The following is a 16,303-nucleotide window of genomic DNA, read 5'->3' on the forward strand; positions in this document are numbered from 1 at the left end:
GACTCGATACACCCATTTGCTCTGTAGAGTCTTGTCCTTGGGTACTTTGGCCAACTCCCAAGTGACACTAAAAACGAGGGACTCCGTCTCATCATGCATAACAAGCTCTCACTTGCTAGCATCACCAACCTCCAATGCCGCATCATAGCAATGAGGTTCACCATCATCAGTAAATAAATAGGTGGAGGGAGGATACTTCATGCTCGGTACAGTTTGCCTGGATAACCTCCTTAGTGCACGAGGTGGAGATGGACTTGGTGGCATAGTCTCTTCACCCGAGTCACTACTATCATCATCCGGACCGTGGAACTTCCACAACACCACGACTCATATAAGAGCCTTCCAACTCAACATACTTTCGGTGTCACTATCGTAGAACGGCTCCACGGTCGTGCTTCTTTTCTGTCCTTGTACAAAACCATCTCAATTTGAACAAGGCATTTCTACTTCGAATAATTTTCGGTTTTGGTCATCCCAAAACGATAACCAAGATCATCATCGCCATATCCAATGAAGGTACACTTGACATCAAGCTTACTCCTAGCTTGGTCACTAGTGTGCACATAGGACTCACACCCAAACACTCTCAAATGGGAAAGGTTCACATCCTTCCCACTCCACACTTCCTCCTCGAATTTCTGAAATCCAAAGGTACCGATGGTCCTCGGTTGATCGGGTAAGGTCACGTGCTAACACTTTCTGCCCGCATTGCTTTCGGGGCAAGTTTGCTAGTGTCACGATACACCTAGCCCTATATGTCGATGTTCTAATCATCCGGCTGCGACCCCATTCTCCCCGAGGTGTCCCTCGCGAAAGTCTTTTCCATCTTGATGCCACTGTTAGCACAATACTTCTCAAAACCTGAATCAACATACTCTCCATAATTATCAGATCTCAGCTTCTTCACCTTGAAGCATGTCTCATTCTCAACCATTGCCTTCCACGTCTTGAACACTTCCAATACCTCGGACTTGTGTCTCAAGAAATAGACCCACACCTTCCTAGTATGGTCATCAATGAAAGTCACAAAATATAACTTTCCGCCAAGTGAAGAGACATTAGCTGGCCCCCAGACATCTGTATGAATCAACTCAAGCTTCCTAGCTTTCAGAGTTCGACCCATCTCCTGAAAACTCACCCTTCTCTGCTTTTCAAACATGCAATTCTCACAGAAGTCAAAGTCCGTCGACTCTAACGGGAGTTTACCAGTGGAGTGAAGGACTTGCATTCCTTTCTCACTCATGTGACCAAGTCTGCGGTGCCAAACATTTAGATCCTCTTTGCCATTTGCCACGGCATTCGACCCACACCCGTGTGCGGTCATGTAGAGAGTACCATCCTTGTCGCCTTTAGCGACTATTAGAGAACCCTTAGAGATTTTCCAAGTATCCTTCGTGAAGATTGTAACAAATCCTTCACTAGCCAATTGACCCACTGAAATCAAATTCTTCCTCAAATCCGGAACGTGTCGAACATCCCTTAATAACCATGTCCTATCTTTCAACATAACACGGACATCACCTTTGCCAACAATGGCACAAGATTGGTCATCACCAAGAAAGACCTTTCCAAGGTCACCTTTGGTGTAGTTCACAAAGAACTCTCGATTTGAGGTCACATGGAATGATCTTTGAATCTAAAACCCAAGACTCCTTATTGTTCTCCATCGAACATATCAAAGCATCATCTTCCACTTCAACTACATTAGCTTCTTGATTCTTCTTGTAGTTGTCATTCCTTTGGTGTTTGGCATCGGTTACTATAGTGGCCGGGCAAACCACAATTGTAACATATAATGATACTATCATCTCTAGGCTCATCACTAGGGGCATGAGAGTTCATTCTCCCCTTCTTTCGGTCTACCTACCACCGCTTGCATGTGCATCCCTTCGCTCTCGGTACTCAAAGCCGAACCCGATGTCGAGGCTCCATCCGAACTCCTTCGAATTTCCTCCGCTAGTATCATACTAACCACATCGTCAAATTTCAACTTATTCATTCCTCACGAGCCAATCGATAGCGCAACCGTAGCCTTCCAACTTGGGGGCATTTGTCCTATTATCGCCAACGCTCTCACTTCATCACTAAATGTAATCTCAACCGACTCCAATTGGTCTTTCGTTTGGTTGAATTCATTTAAGTGGTCCTTGAAGGAATCATTCTCCGACATTCTCATGGAGAAGAGCTTGGTAATCAAATAGACTTTGTTCGCGGCCGAAGGTTGCTCATACATGCACGTTAGTGCCTTCATGAGAGACGCCGCCGTCTTCTCATTTTTAATATTGAAGGCCACTGACTTCGAGAGACTCAATCGGATTGTGGCCAAGGCCTTTCTATCTAGCAAATCCCATTCACTTTGCTTTCGCAACTTCGGCCGCTTCTCTCCCATCAAAGGTTCATACAAATCCTTTTGATAGAGTATGTCCTCAATTTGCATCTTCCAATAGCCGAAGTTTGTTCCGTCAAACTTCTCTATCTTGTAGCTTTCCTTTTCGGTCGTCATGACTTCCACTTGAACCAACACAACGGTGGAGACTCTCTCAGAGGAATTTCTTCTAACACCTAGCTCTCTCTGTGCTAAAGGTGGAGTCTTTCCTCACACACCTTGTTCCAATTATTCAAAACCGTGCTCTGATACCACTTGTTGGGAGATTTCACTAGAAAGTCACACCTCAATCTAGTTACTTTCTATCCCAAATGATTTCAACTTGGAGCTCACACCAAGGAAATCACCCACCCAAGACTTTGGTAGTTATCACAACAACCTCAACAAAGCAAAACCACTACAATATCATCACAATTCATAGCAACAATAATAATGGAAGTAACAATGCAAAGAGACACAAAGATTTAGGTGGTTCGGTAAATGTTACCTACATCCACACACAAGAGCCGAGTTTCCTTTATAACAAAGATTGGAGAGTTTACAAGAGATCAAGAATCAATAAGAAGAGGCCTCACTCAAACCCTAGCTCATAGAGCTCCCACAATACCCTAGAAATGAATCTCTCAAAGTTGTACTTCAAAACCCTAATCTATTTCCTTTATATAGGTGTACATAGACAAAGGGGAAGTAAAATGGGCTTGGGCCGCACTGAGCGGAGCTTGGCGGCATTGGTGGTGCGCCGGCCCTCTTCATTAGATCATGGCGAAAAGGCGCAGGTGAGGCCGAAGCGCCTTCTTCTTCGGAACATTAATTTGCCCAGCACGAAAGGAAGGCCATGGACGGCCGGGTCGCTCTTCATCGTGCAAAGGTCGAGTGTGGTATACGGACAACCGAGCAAAGCTCGACGGTTCCAACAACCCAACAAAGGCTTGCTTAAACTAGACTTTATGACTATATAGAATGAGTTCTCGCCTGCGCCTATTGAGTTTCTGGACGTGAGTTCAGTTCGAGACTCAACTTCGCTTACGGCCTTCTGAACTCTTCATCGGAGCTAGTGAAAACAAGGAAGACCCGGGCCAGCTAGCAGTTCCAAAGATCTCTAACTCTAGTTTCGATCGGCCAAAGACCTGTCAGCTATGCTTTCGGCCAGTTTCTTCAGTTGATGCAGTTCTCGATATACGGAAGAAAGTCTTATTCCGATTTTCTTGTATTAGAAGACAAAAGCGCATGAAACTAGAGTTTCGGAGACTTAATGGGTGAACTATCCTCTGCTTAAACATCTGTTTATTACTGTAGAAATTGCGTATCCTATATGAAATAGTTACGAGATCCCCGGTAGCCAGCCAAAGTCAAATCCGGCTTTCGGTAACTGCTCTTTTAGTTAGCTTAGCTAGTAGGCGTTGTAGCTAAACCCGATTTGAGTCTAGTTCTCGGGCCAAGACCTATCCTCTGCTTAAACTCTTTTTTTTTTCACTATTGCGTAACCGAGTTTCGGAATGTGAGTTCAGTTATATACTCTATGAAGTTTCGCTTACTGCTTACTTCGGAACAAGTTAAGTCTCATAAGCAAACTGAGGCAAACAACGCATAAGCCGTAAACTCTACTGGACTGGTCTTCTTTCTTTTCTCGGTAAACAACCAGAAGTCAGCCTGCACAAGAGATGCGAATGATAAGTTGACTATATTTCTTCAGGATTTACTATTTTAGTAGGCGTAACGCCTGTTTCGGACCCTTTCTAGACTACCCTGCTAGGTAAACCCAAGATTGGTTAAAAGTGCGATTAAGCCTATATAGATTGATATCCCGTATCCGAGTTGAGATAAAAATAGTAACGAGGGACTAGAATAATAAGCCTACTTTCTAACTGAGCGAATCAAATCACTGGATATGCCTATCCCGGGGAAGAGACTAGCTGGCATGAAACGAGACTATTAGTAAGACCTATTCTCTGCTTAAACTCTGTTTTTCACTATATAGATCGCCTATATAGTTTCGGAACGTGAGTTCCATTCTCGCCTATTGACGGGTTCTGATCCCTTATTTCTGAACTGGCAACCCGTAGCCTGTTGTTAAGAAAGAAGGGTAACGAAGTGGATAGGCTATTGGCTATGACATGCTATTGATCTCGATAAACAACCAGAAGTGAGCCAAGCGAATCTAAGAACAGGATATGCTTCTCCAACTTCAGAATCGGTAGTAATCTAAACTAGAGTTTATGCCTGTTCAGTAAACACCGCACTAGAGGCTAAGTCTTATCCGACTTCGGAATCTTTAGTACACCTCATGGATAAACATCCCAGGTTGGTTATACGGGCAATTCTTACTATGAGCACTATCGGACATCGATCAGGCAGAAGTCAGCTCTTGAGGGGAGCGGTAGTCAATCGGCTAGCGATACTTCGGTAAGAAAATCTAGACAAGCTCGCGAATGGAACCAGAAAACTCCCGTCTCACTAGATTTCTATTATTGTATATAATAGAAATAGAAGGTAGCCTCGGGTGAGCTCAAGATCTAAGCAAAGTAAAGATAAGCAAGCGCCTATCTTTATTCAGAATTGGTATGAAAAGTTGCCTAAAAGCCTGTTTAGGAGTCTTTCAGGGGTAAAAGAAAGAGTGCCTCTTACTGAAGAAACTACGCGATTCGATAAGTTTTATAAGCAAACTGATCCTATTACTAAATCTTATAAGCTTTACCTAAAATTACCCGGCCTACACTTCGGCTACTAATAAGGGGACAAGACCTTACAACTAGATTGGAGATGATCCTTTCTCTCCTTCTTGCTCCACCAATTAATAACATGTTATTTTGGTCTTTTACATCATTGCTCCTCACAGGCATCCTTGAACGAGGCATACAAATTGATGGTCTTGGTACAAAAAGCTTTGTAACATACGAAAGCAATGTTCTTTTCGCTCTACGCTTCATGATTGATTGCGATATTGTTGGCGGAAATTGGATTGAAGTACCTGTTGGGAAGTACAAGAAGGCTGTTAGGACAATGTCATATTGTCAACTGGAGTTTGATTGCCTGTATCCTTATGCACCAGAGGTTGGTCATCTTCCCTTTAGAGAATTCATATATTAAGGCATGACCTTTTTTACTAGACCCTTTTCTTTAGCCTTTTTCTCAGGTATTTTGAATTGATCAGTCATGCTCCAGAAGGAGAATTCTCCAAAATAGCTCCTTTTCGGATATTGAGTTTTGACATAAGAGTGCGCTGGCCGCAAAGGGCACTTTGCGGAGCCAACCCATGATCCTGTTATTCAGGTTGAAGTTTCATTTTGTTTTTCTGCAGACGTTGGAATAAGAAGTTAACATATGTACCCTCTTAATAAATTTTCTTGGTAATTTTCAATTAAATTTTACAATTTACTTAATTCTATTTTCTGTGTAGGTGGCCAATCTTGTCACTTTACAAGGAGAGAGCCAGCCTTTTGTTCGCAACATTATGACTCTGAAGTCATACTCTCCAATTGTAGGTGCTGATGTTATGCCATTTGAGAACGAAAGAGAAGTTTTACTTGCTTGGAGGGTATTCTTCTACCACTTAATTAATCTTTTCTATATTTTGAAATTTTCTTTTATACTCAAGGGACAAATTGTGGATTCTGTCACTAAAATAATCATTTGCGGCATTCAAAGCCTTGCATTATGATATAAAAAAATCCCAGGGCTGCTCAATTGATTGGTAATTGGTTTTGAGTTAGATGCCCAGAGCTTAAGAAATTCTTTTTCTCGGCTAGAGTTCTTTAGTCTCAGCATGGTCACAAACCATTGGTCTCTTTGATTGATGTTACTTATTTCGTAGCTGTGTAATCATATCATTTAATTTTGAACAATCTAGTAATGAGGATCACAAAGTTATAGTGATAACTAAGTTCAAGTTCCAAGAAGCAATCATCTTATCTTTTGAGTTTGCCATTTTATTTTCACATGCCTTTACTTAATCTAAGACCAATGCAGGACTTTGTCCATGAAGTTGATCCCGGTATCATAATCGGATATAACATCTGCAAATTTGACTTGTTGTATCTTATTGACGTAAAAAATATATCTTTTCCTTTCATTGAAAGTTTGTATTTGTTATGGATCATCATGCTTTCTCATTATTATTTGCATGTGTTTGTAGACTTCCTCCTCACAGATTCCAAGTATGTGTTTGTAGGATATCCCATCCTAATTTGTCTTATTTATATATATGAAATATAAATAAATGTTACTATATTGATGTGATTATGTCATTGGGTATTTCTAGTGTTTACAAATGATTTTTTCTTTTACGATTTAAAAAGATGAAAAAGAGAAGCTCTGAATTATCCCATGTGTTCATGTTCTTCTTCTTTTAATTGGTGATAGATTGGCGAGGCAATTAAGGTGAATGAGAAGTGTCCAGATGCTCTGTCAATGCTTGGTGCTTCGGAGCTGAAGAATGATGATTGGCTCAAGGCAAAAGAGACATTCCGTGCTGCTAGAAAGGCAACTGATGGGAAAGATTCTTATTATGCTCTTTCTCTGGTGGGTACAGTTTATGGCAAGTATTACTTAGTTATTATTAAACAGTTGAACAATTTTTACTGATTTATGATCATATTTTAACTTTGCAGGGAAACTGGAACTACTTTGCTGCCGCCCGTTCAAGATTGTTTGGAAAATCGTATAGAAATTTGCAACCCTTAATAAATTTGAATTTGTAACCTTCAAAACACTTTTGAAATTATATATATGGTTCAATGAATATAATATATATTTTCAGGGGTTTGTTTGTGTTTATTTTACTTGTAAAATGGTATGAAAAAGCATTGGTAATTTTATTTGGTTCTATATGAAAAAAGGAGGTGCAGGTTTAGGGAAGGAAAAAAATTAAAATAATTTTTTTTACCATATCAACACATTAGTAACGGGTATAAACCGTTGCAAAACAAAAATAAATATTAAAGCATCCATCAATAATCGTTACAAATCAAATTATGTATCATTTTTTAACCGTTAGTAATTGTCACTTTGCAACGGTTAATAACCGTTGGAAAATTTGGTTTGCAACGCTTTTTAAGCGTTAGTAATTGTCACTCTGCAACGGTTAATAACCGTTGAAAATTTCTGGTTGCAACGCTTTTTAAGCGTTGCAAATATTTTCAACACTTTACCCATGCCATATTTGCAACGCTTAAAAAGCGTTGCAAAAATTATTAGCAATGGTTTTTTGCCGTTGCAAATAGGTTGTTATGCCTAAGCTTCGTGCACTAACTTCTTAATGAAACTTATGTTGAGTAATTAGATATTGACTCAAGATTTTTGGAGTTCATGTAAGTCATGTATAGACTGTAAATTGTTCATGATTTCATGAATAAATGAAATTTTTATCAAAGGAAAAGTACATAATCTACTGATTAATGGCTAATGTGTCATGTTTATAGCTTAACTACAAATACTTGCAAGTCTTTTAACAAAAAAAAATATTTCATTTAATGACACCCATTCAGTAAATTTCAAGAGAAACTATAAAACAATAAATAAATAAAATACATATAAAACATGGGAAAAAACTTTACTAAAATTTGACAAGAAGACCTTCAAACAAAAAATTCTTCAAATGTAAAGATATTTTAATAACTAGAAAGAATCAGTATATCAAAAACACTAAGAATATGATATGATTTAAATATTAAAGTATACTACAGCTATATAGTATACAAACTTTCACTCAATGAAGAAAGCATATGATGCTTAAGTAGCAATTTCTTATCTACAAAACCTTCATGATCAATTCCCAATTTACCCACCAACAACCTATAAGTTTCAGCATTGGACTTCTTTTCCATGACAGATGAAAAAAGGCAAGCTTTACACATTCCATGTACATCAACAAACTTATTATGAACTAGGCAACGAACTAATGATGAGATCTTCATTTTATGAGCACCACAAATTAAATGTCTATAAAATCCAAGTTTTTCATTTTCAAAACACATGATCAAGCCTTAAGCACAAATAATTAGCGAAAATTATTGGTGAAAATAATTAACGAAAATTATTAGCGAAAATAATAATTAGCGAAAATTATTGGCGGAAGTTATTGGTGAAAAGTATGGCATAAGTTATTGGCGAAAAGAGACGGAAATAATTGGCGAAAATTATTTGAGAAAATAATTAGCGAAAAATTATTGGCGGAAGTTATTGGCGAAAATTATTGGTGGCAGGAGACGGATATAATTAGCGAAAATTATTGGCGGAAATTATTGGTAGAAATAATTAGCAAAAAATATTGGCAAGTTATTGGCGTAAATAATTAAATAAAATTATCACGAAGTTATTGGTGAAATAATAATTAGCTTAAAAATTATTGGCGGAAATTATTGGAAATAATTAAATAAAATTATTGGCGAAGTTATTCATTCGAAAAGGAGGCGATAAATAATTGGTGAAAATAATTAACTAAAATAATTAATAAAAATTATTTCATGAAAATAATTAAGAAAAATTATTGGTGAAAGGAGGCAGAGATAATTGGCAAAAAATTATTGGTGGAAATAATTAGCTAAAATTATTACATGAAATAATTAGTTTAAAGAGAGAATTGTTGTGGACTTTGGAAGAGGTTGTAAGAGCGACATTTAATATTGCCAAAGTTGAATATATGAGTAGAGTAGGACCGGCTAAAAGTATTAAAGTGGAAGTTGGTTTGTCATATACACTTTTATATTCAAAAAGAAAGGAAAGGTTGACTGTGAAATCAGTAGGGCCAACTTACTAAATAAGAAGTTTGAAATAGTAATTAGTGGAACCGGCTTATATTCTTTAGAATAGTAGGAAGTAGTGTGACTTGGGCGGGTCTTACGGTTAAGACTTAAGAGAAGTAAGAAGATTCCCTTGAAAAAAGATAAGACAATTTGTAAGAATTGGTAGGACCGGCCAATGAATAGGTGATTCAAAGTGTAAGATCTTTTTGGAATGAGTAGTAATATAACAGCTAGAGGAAAGTTAAAGAGATAAATAAGAAATGGTAGGGCCGGCCAAATAAAATCTTGGTTTTCAAATTAGAAAAGAATGTTGTAGGACTGGCTTATGAAAGACAAGTTATAATTGCATGTGTTGACAATTTGTTTAGTTAGAAGAAGTAAAAGACCAAACATGTAAAGGAATGGTAGGGTCGGCTTAGTGAGCAATTTTGATCCATTTAGAGAAAGAAATATGGCCGGGCCTAAAATCAAAGGTAAAGAGAAATAAATATAATGTAGTTGGAAAGAATGTTTTGGAATTATATTGGGAGTAATAGTACTAGTACCCAAAAGTTAAGTTAGGTTGTAAGATATTTCTAGAAGTAGAAAAGCTAATTGGAGACGGAAACTATTGGCGGAAATTATGGGCGACAGGAGACGGAAATTATTAGCGGAAGTTCTAGGTGAAAATTATTGGCGACTGGAGGCAGAAATTATTGGCAACAATTATTGTCGACAGAAGGCAGAAATTATTGGCGGAATTTCTTAGCGAAAATTATGGGCGAAAATTATTGATGACAGGAGGCGGAAGTTATTGGCAGAAGTTATTAACGAAATGAGGCAGAAATTATTGGCATAAGTTATTAACGAAAGGAGGTGGAAGTTATTGGCAGAAGTTACTAACGAAAGGAGGCAGAACTTAATAGAATAATTAAATGAGATGGAAGAATAAAAGCGGAGCGCCGCTGTAAGGGCTGAAGAATTAGAAGATTGGAAAGCTTGAGTGAAAACTCAGGAAGAAGCAAATGAAAAGATGACAGCAAAAATGTTGGGGGATTAGAAAGGAATTAATTGCTGCTAAGAAAGAGATTGTGGAAAACAAAAAGTTGTTAGCACAAGCTACTCTAGAGATAGGAAATAAAAAGATGGAAAAGATGCAAGCAATTATGCAAAACACAAATGTCCTGGAAGAAAATGAACAGAGAAAGGAAGACTATGATAAGTTATATCTAATGTATATGGATATTGTTAAAAGTTGCTCCGAAAGGTGTGTCTTTTCCAGAGGGAAAGTAATAGAACGTTGATTGTGTAATAAAAGTAGGAAAATAATACCAACCTTTAATGGAAATGCAACATCACTTCTTGTTTTTTATCTTGTATTGTTCGCTGCATGTTGATAGGTAATATTGATAGAAAAATATGATGGCGATATAATGGGGGAATGCAGATGCCCCCAATATAAAATCATTGTAAGAAAGTGTAAGTCTCGCCCCCATTGTTGTTATTGAAAAAACTAAGGCAAATGGGCCACGGTGGTCCTTAATAACCTTAGTTATTCAGGTGTAACAACACATGTACCAAACGTGAGGCAATGTCTGGAATTTTCCGCAAGTGCAAGGTTATCATTTTTGCAGTAGAACCAAACTAAAACACAACGCCGTTGCCTTAGTAGTGGAATTCACACGGATATTAAAATTTGAGAGTATTCCAATAATCGTACTAAGCAAGAATAACCATCTTATTGACTCGGATTTTCTTCAAGCAGGCATGAATGTGACATACTTGGACCAAAGAAGGCATAATATGGATGACCTTTTTGGAATTAATGCTAATGAATGACATTGTTGAAAGGAGGAGTACAGAAGAATAGAGTAATGTAATAAAGGACAACCAAACATATGATAATAGAAATTGAATGTCTTTATTGATGGATAAAATGTAAAAGTATAAAAGAACTTCAATTCGTAACGGCAAAAATGTCATTTGAGTCTGTTTCAACAGTAACCATTGAGATGAATTGGAAATCAGCTCCGTGGATGAAACTGATTCAGCGCCATATTCAAGGTTGAAATGTGATAACACAGTTGAATATTTCGACGTTGTACTATAAGCCTACAAAATTCCAAGTAACTCCTTTACCCAATTCCCCTTAAGAAACGACAAAACTCTTCATGCTCGTGACCATTATTTCTGGAAGTTACATCAAAAGGACTTTGTGTTAAGCGGAGTGAAATCCATTTCATCCAAAAGATTTAAACAGATAGGCGCCCCCGGTCAAGCCTATGTGGAGGATGACACCTGCCATTATCTCTTACAATAGTTAGAGATTTTGCCCCCGGTCCGACTGGAGATTGTCTTTTTCTTTGCGTGTAACTAGCCTATCCAGGCCTGTAGCTTGTCTGGGATTGTGGTCTCCCCTCTAGTTGCTTTTGTGACACCTTCCTTCCTTATTAGATCAGACCTATCTAGGATGACAATTTTCCTCAGGTTAACGAGGTCGGCCTTCCCTGTCAGGTTGGTCTCGTTTGGGATATCGGTCTTCCTTATACTTTCTTCTGTGATGCCTTCTTTCCCTATCTGGTCGGACCTGTCTGGGATGGCGATTTTCTTCAAATCTGCGAGGTCGGTCTTCCCTACTAGGTCCGTCCATTTGGGATATTGGTCTTCCTTATACTTTCTTCCATGACGCCATCTTTCCCTGTCTGGGATGACGATTTTCCTCAAATCTGCGAGGTCGGCCTTCCCTGTCAGGTCGGTCCGGTCTGGGATGACGACCTTCTTTATAGTTTCTATGAGGTTTGCCTTCCCTGTTAAGTCAGTCCCATCTAGGATGGGGATTTTCCATATAGTTTTTTCTGTGATGTGGAATGACATTTTTTCATAACTTATCAATTACCCTTCCTTGACCATCAAGTTTTTCATTCTAACATCCCTTGACTCTCTCTCGTTTAGTTCTTTTGCAATCAACTATTTCAAATGTTGTTCCGTCAGAGTTAAAGTATTTGTTCGAACAGCTAGACACCTAAACCCCCAGTCGTGCCTATGTGGAGAATGATATCTTCCATTATCTCTTATTGGAGTTAGAGATTTTTGGCGGTACGCACGAGTAACTTCGACCGGTGATTGCCTTTCTCTATCCCTGTAATTAGCGTGTATAGGCCGGTAGTCACCCTTGGCAGGGTGGTCAGTATAATTATACCGCTCCTCCATGTTTTGTTGCTCGTGTCTGCAATGCCCGACTTCCCAGTCATGTCAGACATATCGCGGATGGCTATCTTTCCTGAAATTGATTCTTGGAGGTAAATCTTCCTTTTGAGATCGGACATGTCTAGGGTAGTAATTATCCTTGCCAATCCGATTCTCTCCATAAGTTCGGGTAATAGGGTCATTACTATTAGAGTGTGCACTGTTTGATTGTGCTTGAGAAGTAGCACATTGCTGAGGACGATGAACTGGATCTTCAAGACGGTCACATACACTGGAATGGCCTGAATCTCTGCGGGGTCGCTTTGATGTAGTTGAATTGGCAACATCGTCCAATGTCCTTTCTCTCTTTGCCAACTTCCTTCTCAAGTTCCTATTCAAATTTTTGACTCATCGTAACTCACACTCAACCGTATTAGGGGTGTATTGGTTGTTACCATCACCTGTTCCGTTAGTTGGTGTGAGAGTAATGTCCACGTTCATATCCATGTGAACTGAAAGATCAACATGGACGGACGGCAGACCACGTGGAGGATTACCTATTTGTAGGTTTTCTTGTTGCAAGACTGTTGAGGGTGGTGACGGTGGCATTTGTACCGACGTTTGTGGTGGTGGAGGCGATGGTGCGACAGTTTGATGTTGAGGCCGGATTGATCCTACCGCTGGGAGCAACTTGATTGTTCAACGGTTCTTGCATTTGCCGGCTTGAATTTCGAGGGTTGCAATTCCTATTGGCAGGAGGAATATGTTGATTGTTTGGTTTGCTTCTTGTGCTTACCATCTTGATTACTTCATGTGATAATGGATTCTAGAAAACCCACAGACGGCGTCAATTATGTTTCGGCAATAATCTGCTTCAACATAACGAGAGCAATATGATGAAATGTGCACTAAGAAATAGATGGGAATTGATGGTTGTGAGAGATGAAACTAAAGCAAGATAATGGTTGCCTACATACCCAAGATCTGTTCTCTAGGAATCAAGTTTTAACGTAGTTCACATTGAGAAAAAGTAGTTTTTATATGACTGAAGAGAAAGAGTCCTACGAGGACTGTGTTTGTTTGTGTCAAAAGAATTGTTATCTCTTTGAACTTCTATCCTTATCTTCTACAATAATAAACCTAGACATATTTATAAATAGACCAGTAATTAGATGGGCTAGGGTTAAGCACGTGGGCTTAGCTGCTGGACTAGGCCTAGTATTGGACTGGATTCGTGGGCATAATAAGCCACAAAGTGGGGGTCTATACAGTAATGATACCATTTAATGTTGTGTTGACTGAGCTTTGGGAGTAATTGTCCGTTACAAGATGTTTGATCCCTTCTGCATTTAATGAATCTGATGGTGTTGGGCGACCTATCTCTGGGGTCGTATCCACGACCTAATGTGCCTAGGTGGTACCTAGGTCGTGGTGTCGACCTGAAGTTGTGACTTGGGTTCTAGACACGTGGGTTGTAGAGACAGTTTGAGAACGGAGGGTACTAACACAACCCCCTTCTTAGATCGTTGTTAGGATGACAACTATGTGAAAAGAGAGAATAAAGGTAAATGAATGTGAACACGTGTCCAGCTGTAAATTTTTTGAAAGGAAATAAACACTTCGGATTTTGTGCGCGAAACTTTTGGCTTAGATTTGTAGGCCTGGATGGTGGAGTGAATACGGCTGAAGGTAGTGTATAAAATGATTACGTTGGTTTTTGGGAATGCCAAACGTTTTATGCTAACATAATTTGTGTGGTCATAAGCAGTTTTTCTGTTTTGCAAGTTTTCTCTTCATCAGTTCACACGAAAATAAAGTAAGAAGATAACTAGACTTTCGTAAACAGGTGCGTTTTTATCTGGTTAATCCCTTTTATTGTTTCAACTATTATGTCGATTACTTCTTCAAGTATGAGTGGTTAGGCTAGGGTAGGTAGATCGAGTGAAGTTGATTTGAGTGATGAGGTTGGGTGGTTGTCATTATAGGGTTAGTGGTGAAAGGGAGTCCTCACTACAAGAAAATGGACTTTTGCCCACGGTCATGAACCTTTGCATACTTTCCTACGAATTTTGATCGTAGTAGTAGCTTTAATATTTTTAACCATAGTTTAACTGTTTCCTGGGACCGTGGGTGCAGCCACGGCTGAAACCGTCGGGTACGATTTTTAACCTTGACCACGGCTATTGCACTCATTTTGACCGTGGGGATTAGGGCTCTAAAATAAGAAGAACAAAATAATTCAACACAAACAGTTCCCCCACTTCCCCAACTTAGCTTCTCCCCCCACTGCCACTTACCTTTTTTTCTCACTTTCTCCTTCACATCTCAACAAGGTAATTAAGGTAAGTACCGATTTTTTTAATTGCAAGCACCGATTTTTTAAAATTGGAAGAACGAACAAATTTAGTCCCTTCTCAAAAGCCCTAGGTCGTAACTATTATTCTTCAACCTAATGAAATAAACTTCCATCCCAACTTTGTGACCTAATCAGAGTTATAATTAAGTCGTTGGTATTTGAAGGTGGAGGGTGGACACATCTCTTCTTCTAATTTGTGAACAAATTGCAGAGATTCTCGGTAGATTGAAGTGAGGCAGACACCAATTAGTCATGGCATGTTTAAATAAACCCAAAGTTCAAATTCTTTTATGTTTTTTTATGTTTTAGTGTTTATTGGTAGAATTAGTCGTGTTGTGATTAGTCAGATTTAGTTGATGTTCACTCTCACTATTTTATTCAGCTAGTTTAGTTGCTGCCGAAAGGTTATCGATGTATTGAATTGCTTTGGCTTCTTTTTACAACTATATAAAACGTCGTAAGTCAGATTTAGTTAATGTTTTGTCGAATGGATTAGCTATGAGCTATCCTAATCTTGTCCAGTTTTTTCTTTACATTTCTAATACAATTTCCACTTACGACTTACCTAGCAAATTTTTTTATCAAACTAAGCTAAATAAGTTAGCTCTCAATTCTTATAATACTGACCTTAATGGATCCTAATTAAGCATCAGCCATCAAAGAAAAAAGACCCAAGAAAAAAAAAAGGTTTTCAACTACAGCACACTACCAAGTATCAAGTATCAAGTATCAAGTATCTCCAACGCTCTCTGAAGTCATTTTAATGCGGGTGTTGGGTGGCCAAAATAACTGTAGGTAGCTTGAAAAACCGGTAGCTCTGTAAAAGTAACATCCTCCAAGTTGAACACCGGTATACTTTCACCGTTGTTCATATAAAATGCAGTTCCCAACATCCAGGAAAATCTAAAGCTGAAAAAGATATGAATGTTCCCTAATCAATGAGAATATTGAGTCTCCCAAGTCAATTACCTCAATCCATTGCTTTTCCTTTTGATCCCACATATATACTCTGCGTAGTACGGGTATAGAATAACTGTTCAATATTTATAAATCCTGAGGACTAAAAGTTGACCTTTTGGAAGTAAATTGAAGATTAGGAATGTTAAGTAGACCATTCCAAATAGATGGTTTAACACCAGGGCAAAGATTAAGACCAGAGGAAGTAATTTTGGGTTCTAGTCTTGGCGATAAGTCTCTGAGGAGTAGTCCGTTTTTGTTTGTTGAACAGATTTCTGTTACCGCTGTTGTTATTTTTGAATCCATGGATTTGCATATCAAGTGTTTGAAGAAAAAAAAATGTAGAAGTTTGAAATTTTGATGGGTAATTGCTTGATTCGGCCATGATAAAAGCACGTTGTGCTCGAACCAGCCATCCCTTTTAATCTTGACATTTTCAACAAGTTTTTGACCCTTTTGCCCTTCCTTACAACAGTCTCTTTCCTCATGCCACACTCTCTCCTCTGTAACACTCTCTCTCTCCTCTTGTACTTCTGATGTTGACAAGCACATAGATAGTTGCCCGTTAGATTCAACCCAACAAAAATGAAAACCTGGTAGTCATTTAAACCAGTAGAATTACCTATTGTGGAAATGAGGGAGTAGCAATTTCTTGTTCTACTATCAGCAACTGTTTCGTAGTTTTTGTTGTAAGGACAT

At 38.6% G+C, this 16,303-nt stretch overlaps 1 protein-coding gene across 3 annotated transcripts; it reads left to right on the forward strand.

Moving 5' to 3' along the window:
* The first annotated feature begins 4,645 nt into the window (after nucleotides 1-4,645).
* LOC147492005 (protein CTR9 homolog) lies at nucleotides 4,646-7,129 on the forward strand. 3 transcript variants are annotated; one of them, XM_086565982.1, is made up of 5 exons: nucleotides 4,646-5,437; nucleotides 5,508-5,709; nucleotides 5,784-5,921; nucleotides 6,746-6,904; nucleotides 6,994-7,129. In XM_086565982.1, the coding sequence occupies exons 3-5, from the start codon at nucleotides 5,838-5,840 to the stop codon at nucleotides 7,081-7,083; spliced, it is 333 nt and encodes a 110-aa protein (XP_086422108.1). In that variant the 5' UTR covers nucleotides 4,646-5,437; nucleotides 5,508-5,709; nucleotides 5,784-5,837; the 3' UTR covers nucleotides 7,084-7,129. The 3 variants fall into 3 exon arrangements, with proteins under 3 accessions (XP_086422108.1, XP_086422109.1, XP_086422107.1); XM_086565983.1 differs by having other exon boundaries at nucleotides 5,508-5,699; XM_086565981.1 differs by having other exon boundaries at nucleotides 4,649-5,437; nucleotides 5,508-5,656.
* Nucleotides 7,130-16,303: the final 9,174 nt, after the last annotated feature.

The sequence above is a fragment of the Coptis chinensis genome, chromosome 6, assembly GCF_015680905.1.
Source record: "Coptis chinensis isolate HL-2020 chromosome 6, ASM1568090v1, whole genome shotgun sequence".
Lineage (NCBI taxonomy): Eukaryota > Viridiplantae > Streptophyta > Magnoliopsida > Ranunculales > Ranunculaceae > Coptis > Coptis chinensis.